This window comes from Gossypium raimondii, chromosome 8 (genome assembly GCF_025698545.1).
Source record: "Gossypium raimondii isolate GPD5lz chromosome 8, ASM2569854v1, whole genome shotgun sequence".
Taxonomy (NCBI): Eukaryota; Viridiplantae; Streptophyta; class Magnoliopsida; order Malvales; family Malvaceae; genus Gossypium; species Gossypium raimondii.
The window spans coordinates 44,069,519-44,077,567 of NC_068572.1; the positions used below are offsets into that span (position 1 = coordinate 44,069,519).

Here is an 8,049-nt window from a genome sequence, read left to right on the forward strand (position 1 = left end):
TAGGAGTGAGCATTTGATCGAATCGAATCGAATCGAATGAAAAAAATTCGAGTTAATCGAGTTAACGAATCATATTTTATCATCCTAATTTGATTTGAAATTTTCTTGAATCGAGTCGAGTAAGATGAAATTCAAATCAAATCGAATATATTTGTTTGAGTTAAATTTTAAAAAATATTTTTGGGTCCTTGTAACCACTATGACCCACCGTAATAAATTTTGTCCACCGTAATCAATTTTTTTATTAACGTTCATCACCTCATAATTTATTTATTAATCTTTTATATACGGGTTAGCTTCTTTGCTTGCTTATTATTTCAATTATCTTTAGATCCTTGTCACTATGTATTTTAGAATTAAAAATATATTAAATGTAAAATGTGATTTTTAATAAAAGTATTTTAAAGATAAAATGTGAAATTGATACTAATATAAAATTTTAACACGAATATTTTATGACATCATTAATAATTAAATTTTAATATAAATATTCAATATGGCTAAACAATTCAATAATATAAATAATACAAAATGTGAAATTTAATTTAATAATATAAATAGTAGATATAAATAAAATTATTACTATTTATGTTTAGGAATTTTTTTATAATTTTGATTTTTATTTGGGAGTAAAGTGTGAGAAGTAAAAGTTTAGGGGAAAAATAAAAAATTTTGGGGAGTAAAAATTTGAGGAAAAGTAAATAGGGGAGATTAAAATTTTGAAAGGAAAATATTAAAAAAAATTGAGGGGGGGTTGATATATGGTAGGTTGGGGAATGAGAAGCAGTAAAAGTTTTAGGTGGAAAGTGAGAGTGAGTAAAATTTTTTGAGAAAAACAAAAAGTTCTGAGGGTTATGGGGAGTAAAATTTGGAGGAAAAGTAAATGAGAGAGTTAAATTTTGGTGAAAAATGGATTTTGGATAGATGGGAGGTTAGGATGAGAAGGGAGTAAAAGTTTTAGGTGAAATTGAGAAGGAGTAAAAGTTTTGAAAGAAAAGTAAAAAAGGTTTAGGAGTTTGGGGTAAAAATGTAAAATATTATAGTTTGATATTCAAATTATTCGAGTTATTCGAATTCAAAAACTTAACTCGATTCGAATTCAAAATTCAAAAAAAAAATTTAAGTTGACTCAAATAACTCGATTCGTTTAATTCGAAATTTAATTTTTTTTTATTTTTGAGTTAAATCGAGTTTTGCTCAACCCTAACTGCACTAAAAGAAGGAACCTTATAGCAATGTAAGACGAGCCGTCTCAAAAAAGGTTACCAACGAGCAATCTAACAATTCTAACAAAGGCATCGCGGAAGACACCGTCGACGAATATCTCAATTGAAATGCGGAAGGTTTCGCTGCAAAGAAACTTTGGTGAAACCTTGAAGAGGAACTTATCGTTCCATGTTGGGTTTTCACTGCCGATACAACAATGCAAGAACAGAGCTTTACAGAGGAATCAATCCAAGCGACAACATAAGTTTTCATGTGACGGAAGGTCGTTGTTTTCTTCAACCCTTGTGCAAAGATGAAGGTTATTTCTAGAATGTAATTGTACTTCGTATCTCAGCCTAAGCCTACCTCTCTCTCTTTCTTTCTTTTTTGTTCTTTCTTTTCCATTCTAGTTTCAGGAGCTTCAATTTTGATCAAGAAAAGAAACCATTCGGTTAAGAGACATCTTGAAGGAAGGGGTATTGCCGGCAAGAACAAGCCAACAACGGAGATAAATTGATAAGAAATGGTCAAGGCAATGGAGAGAGAGAGAATTGAGTGGCATTTATTTGTAATCTCTAGTTTAGTATTAAAGGGAGATGATTCTTATTGTGAGCCTTGTGGCTGAAAATATTAAGCTGTTTGGATAGGTTGAAATTTACTTGAAAATTGTGAAATCTCAACGAAACACCAGTAGTAACGAAAGAGAAAAAGCAACCTTTTTATTGATTTTATTTCAACATAAACATAACATTAAACCTCACGACCCAATCAACATTAACCTCACATTGCAACTTCATTAGCCTTCCTTTTGATTTTCCCATGCTTGTAATAAGAAGGTGCATATCTTACTTTTCTGTACCCTGCTTTGCTTGACATTTTGGTCTTACCCAACTTTTCTTCAAGCTCCTTCACTCTTTCAGTCAAGTTGGATATGAAAGTGAGTTGATCTTTTCCAGCTTCCATGAGTTTCTCCATCATCTCGTTCAATTTCTTGTTCTCTTCAACCACCTTATTATCTTCTCCAATCTTCGCTACATTTGGTTTCCAAGGAGCATCGGCTTGAAGCAGAATGTTCATTTCCTTTTCCAGCTTTGCTTCTTCCTTCTCTTCACTTCCTACCGGCTGCTCTGCAGCTTTCATCTCCTCAAACAATACTAGTTTCTCCTGAGTTGCTTCGCTTCCTGCTTCTGATTCCGATGATGCCATATGATCAACAGGAATCACACCTGAATCATCCTCATGTCGTTGCAGGTCCTCATTATTTTCTTCACCTATTGTTGAGTGGATTTCCTCCGGTTTAAAGAACATTGTGCATTTGTTGTCATCATCGTCCACCTCCTCCTGGCTGATCTCTACTTCTTTCTCATCCTGTACACCGTTGTTTGATTTTGCTTCAAGTAAATGCTCATCAATTACTCCAGCTGGCAACTCTTTGAACGAGTCGATCTCTTTCTCATCCTCTACACCGTTGTTTGGTTCTGCTTCAAGTAAATGCTCATCAATTACTCCAGCTGGCAACTCTTTGAACAAGTCGATCTCTGGTTCTGCTTCAAGTAAATGCTCATCAATTACTCCAGCTGGCAACTCTTTGAACAAGTCGATCTCTCTCTCATCCTCTACACCATTGTTTGGTTCTGCTTCAAGTAAATGCTCATCAATTTTGGAAATGGCTAGTTCCTCATCAATTACTCCAACTGGCAACACTTCTAATAAGTTAATCTCTTGGTCTTTCTGTGTGCACTGCAAATTCTCTGCTTCGTCTGGCGAAGACGTATTGATTGGCAAATCAGATTCTTTCTCACCATTGTTATTTCCAATCTCCTTTTCAAGTTCACCAACGGCATCCACTTGATCAGGTTTTGGCAATGACCGCAGTTTATCATCTTCTGAGTTAATATCCACTATAATCTGATCATTCACTTCCACCACCCCGGGTTTTTTCTCTTTAGTTAGATCATTCACTTCCATGACATCATCGGCGTTGAACTTGTGCTCGGGAATAGATGACAAGTGAATCACATGCCCAAGGTTGGTTGATTGACCTCCATCTTCTATTCTTGATGTTCTATGACTTGCTTCCATACTATTATTCTCTGTTTTCCCATCTATGCCTTGTTCAACAAAAGGAAGCTCTGTGATCTCACCATCCTTGCTATCCACCATATGTGTAATGCATTGCTGATCTAACGCTGTAATGTCGTTCGCATTTTCCGTCGACTCCTCCAAAGCAGCTGATGCATTTTCACTCTCCTTTTCCATGCTGATATCTTCAGACACTTGACCATTAGGACAATCAGCAGATTCAGTAGTGCCCAAATCCTCGGCCTTTTCTTCAGTCCACCTTCTTGTTAGAGAATCAAGCTTTTCTTGTAGAGTCACAAGCTCCTTGACTAATGATTTCCTTAAATCTCGCACACTTGAGTGCAAACCCTGAACCACGAACATAAACCAAGATTGAATAAGCATCCTCACTGGAACTGTCATCTCTGAATAACTGCATGTCTTGATAACCAAATAATTACTAATAACAAATAGAAATTCATTTCTAATACATCACATTAGGTAGATAATAGTGGCAAAAGATATGTTGTGTGCCCAAGAAACATAACAGATAAGTTTCCGAAATGATGTTAATCGGCGATATACATACCTGAATAGAATCCAGTCTTAGAAGAAGAGTCATAATTTTTTCTCCTGCTAGCAGTCTCAGCTTATCATCTTTGTTGTGATCAGTGGAAGACTCAAGAGACTGAATATGATTTCTGACCTCATTGACTTGCTCACGAACATCAGCTATTTGCTTCAGTTTTTTCAATGGTTCCCATTTTCTCACCTCAAATCCTCGAAAGGCAGATTGGATGAGCTTCGCTGCTTCGTCATCTGACATTCTTCCTACTTCTGTTTTGCATTGATCGCGAGCCACTTCAACACTGTCAGCTTCTTTCTCAGCTCCCATGACTTCCTCAAAACTTGTTTTTGTTTCCTCTTCTGTTTTATTCTCATGATTATCTTCTTTAGTTTTTTCCACTGTACGCTGCTCTGACACTTCTTGAGAGTCTCCTAGAACTTGAGCTTGATTCGTACTGATATTTTCTCTAGCCTTGTTCTCCTTGTTCTCCTCGGGCCTTTCTGCGATCACTGGAATTTCTTTTATCTTCTTTTCCACAAGTTCCACACTATCAAGGCTACCACTGGTATTCTGTGTATTTACTGCAGAGTCTTCTTTTCTGCCTGGTGCCGCAGAGGCCTTTATCAATGTGTCTTCTGGTTGTCCTTTACGAGGGCTAGGAGACCTTGAACTGCCATTGCCATTTTTCTTCTTTGGAAGGGGATCAACTCTAAGACAAACAGGAGAAAACTTTGATGTTTTCGAAGGAGATGGAGATTTTCTTTTTGCAACGGTCCCAAGTTCATTCTTTGTTGTGTCTTCAGCACGCTTCACACGTACATCCTTTACATCCTTCCCTTTCTTTTCAGTCCCTTCAAACTTGCCTTCCTTCACTTCAATAGGAACACATTTTTGACTAGTGGTTTTCCCCCTTGTCTCAGCAGCATTCTTATTCTGAGAAATCTCCTTGTCTGATTCAGGCTTGTCCAATATAACATCATTGACAGAAGATTCTCCTGGGATGAACTCAACTTTGACTGGAGCTTGTTTCAAATTATCTGAAGCAGTTATCATCCTTAGTTTATCTCGATTTTCATCCTCCTGTTTCCTATCAGAATTTGGTAACCAAAAGATAGGAACTGGGAATTGCGTCATGTTGTCTTGATTATGTTGGTTTCGAGATTGTTTCTCCCCTTCTCCCTGCATCAAAGATTTCCAACCATTCATGTCAAGTGGAAACCAGTCATTCCGAACTCTCGGCTCCTGTTCAGTCGATTTTAGGCTTTTTGAGGGCCTTGCACAAGGCACCTTATCCGAGTCACTCACCTCCATCCTATCATTATGTTTCCCATGCTCCTTACTTTTCATGTACTCAGGTGGAAACCACATAATTGGATATGGGAAACTACTTGGTCGAATTGGAGCCTCTGAATCACCTTCCTTTTTCTTAGCATCGTTCTCCTGCTCTTCAGTCTTTAAACTTGTATCATTTTTCTGGTTGTGAAGATGGTTAGGACAGCCACAGCAATGGTAGTTGGTGCGCGGATCCTTGTCGTATTCATATCGAGGTTGTTGGTTTAAGTAATGTGGAGGGGAATAACAAAGAGGATAAGGTTCAGGAAATGCAGGATAATTTGGATAGTGGTGAAATGGTGGTGATGGTGCAAAATGAGGGAAAGAAGGTCTGAAACTATAGTAACCAGGGAAATTGCCATGATTGCAGCAGCCATAGTAAGGAACAGGAGGGTACCTACTGCAATTGCCGCTACAAGGCCAAGATTCATACATCAAGGGAGACTTGGACGGGTCCGCCTTGAAATGAGGCGGAACAGCCTCGAAACCAGGGAAATAATGTGGAGGATAAGGCGCTTGATTTCTCAGGTGAGGATTTGAGTCCATGTAGCCGGAAACAGGCATCATTTTTTGTTGAAAAGATTGAGACCTGGTAATATAGGTTGCTCAAAGGAACACTACAAAAGCAAAATGAGTGGATATCCTCAGATACAAAAGCAAGCGACAAAATAAATGTTAAAAGACCGCACAAAGGAAATTTATATCCACCGAGAAAATCAATTACCCGAACAAAAATAAAAATTTATATCACACTATGAACAGAAACCATATTCAAATCTCAAAACATGAAATATCTGCATAACGGAGTATCGGGACATGTAAAAAACATATAATACCGACTCCATAAATAAAATATACAAGCCCCTGAGAACTTAAAAATTATTATTAATTTACCATACCATACTACTGGCTATTGCAGCAAGAAAAGAAAGACATAAATACGCATATGTACAAATATGGCTTAAACATAGGAAAATGCCATTGCCAACAATCCACCGACTCCAGACAAGTTCATACATTCTAACATCCTTAAAAACTCAACATACAGTAAGCCCAGAAAACATATTCATCTTACGCGTAAAAATAAATAAAGCAAAGGGAAGGGAAAAGAGATGCTTACAGCTGAAATTTGATCGGGAAACAAAGACTGAAGAACAAAGCAAATAAGAATCAATCCACCCGGTTCCACAACTCCACAGAACTCAGTTATCGGCTCTAATCTATCCACCAACCCAATAGAATGAAATGGTTTGTTCTAAACCTTTGTGGTCGTGATCAGATTTTTTATCGTACTGGAATTTAGATTAAAAATGTGTAAGATTTGGGATATTTATAGTAGACATGGGAAAAGCTTAGTACAGGTTAGGAATAAAATCTTCTGGTTTCCAGATGTTTCGTGTTTTCTCTTTCCCGCGAACCGTCTGGAGACTTACTCCACGTGGATGTCTCTCCTGGTGTCATGCATGAGTGCTTAGGTGGACAATGAAATTATCTTGGATTCGCCAAGTTTAACTGATCTTGGAAAATTATTATCCTGCGTGTCGCTTTCTAATTTGATTTTGCTTCTCTGAATAATTCCACAACTCCGTCATTAGTGCTTTCAAAATCATTTTTAGTTTAACTCATTTTTTGATTTTGCACTCATTTATTTAATTTTATTCAATCAATAATTACACGTAATTAATTATTATAATGATAAATAATAGTTTATAAGCTATGCCATGTATGATTTTTTATAACCTTATAACAAATTAAATCATATTTAATTATTATATTAATTTTTAAAATTAATTACATAAAATTTTCTCGCTATGTCATAATCTAATAGATTTGGAAGTATCAAATGACAATGTATTAAACACAAACCCAAAGAGGATACGCCCCCAACATTTTTTTCTATTTGCCGCATACAAAGTATGATCCAGCAGGACGGAGAAACAGCTGACGTGTAGCAGAGATAGCATGAAGCATGCAAATGGGAGACGAACTTATTGATTTGCCATGCCTCTTAAGTTTTCTTAATTAGTTATGTTCTTACGATGGCAGATGAGATAGTCATCGTCATCATGATGGCATGGCCGACATCCCCTACGATAATGATGACACGGGCAGCATGGTGGTGGTGGTGGAAGCTTTGGACGTGGTGGTGGTGATGGTGGTTGAAGCTCTGAATTAGGTGGTGGTGGAGGAGACAATTCAACGGGCGGAGGTGGCGTGCATAGCTGTGCTGGTGGCGGCGATCTTGGTATAGGTCTGGGTCCGGGTTTTGGTCCGAACTGGCACCGTGGTATCCAACGTCTATATCCGGTATAAGGTGGACAGCTATATTCAGTATAGGGTATGGTTGAGGCTGCCGGAAAAAAAGCAAGAGGAAGATAAACAACAATAGCAAGTACTAAGTCTAAAACAACTAAAAGACTAGTAGTTTGATTTCCTTTTTGTCGTCCCATATCAACTTACTGGATGGAAACTAAATTTTGATCATACCATTATACACTAACGCTACATATATATATATAGGCAGGCAAATCCATGGCTCCTACTGCCAGTCATGGTGGTGCAAAGTGTGCTGGCGATCATTAATTTTCATCCAACAAAAACGAAACATATTGGAGAACCTACAAGTGTGATAAACTGTGAAAATGAGTAGGGTGCTAAATAATTGAGTCTTCCATTATATTGTTGGTGGGCTTAATTACGTGGGAAGTAATTAGTAGTCTGGTTTATGATTAAGATTCGGCCATTGCCACGTTAAGCAGTCCTTTATTTACTCCATTGGCTTTTTAATGGAGGAAGATGTCACGGTGATTATGAGATAAAATACAATTATATTGGGTAAATGAATTTAATTTAAAAAGATTAAGAATATATCATAAGAGTAA

The 8,049-nt window shown here is 37.1% G+C and overlaps 2 protein-coding genes across 3 annotated transcripts; both read right to left on the minus strand.

Annotated features, from left to right (window-relative positions):
• Positions 1-1,900: 1,900 nt before the first annotated feature.
• LOC105791554 (BAG family molecular chaperone regulator 6) lies at positions 1,901-6,477 on the minus strand. Of its 2 annotated transcripts, none has more exons than XM_012619663.2 (3): positions 6,288-6,477; positions 3,857-5,784; positions 1,901-3,636 (listed from the first exon to the last, which is right to left on the minus strand). In XM_012619663.2, exons 2-3 carry the CDS (start codon positions 5,732-5,734, stop codon positions 1,987-1,989), a joined length of 3,528 nt encoding a protein of 1,175 aa, XP_012475117.1. In that variant the 5' UTR covers positions 5,735-5,784; positions 6,288-6,477; the 3' UTR covers positions 1,901-1,986. The 2 variants fall into 2 exon arrangements, with proteins under 2 accessions (XP_012475117.1, XP_052490681.1); XM_052634721.1 differs by having other exon boundaries at positions 1,901-3,708.
• Positions 6,478-7,185: 708 nt separating this feature from the next.
• On the minus strand, positions 7,186-7,617 carry LOC105793347 (extensin). Its single transcript, XM_012622265.1, has one exon. It carries the CDS (start codon positions 7,615-7,617, stop codon positions 7,186-7,188), a length of 432 nt encoding a protein of 143 aa, XP_012477719.1.
• Between the last annotated feature and the right edge of the window lie 432 nt (positions 7,618-8,049).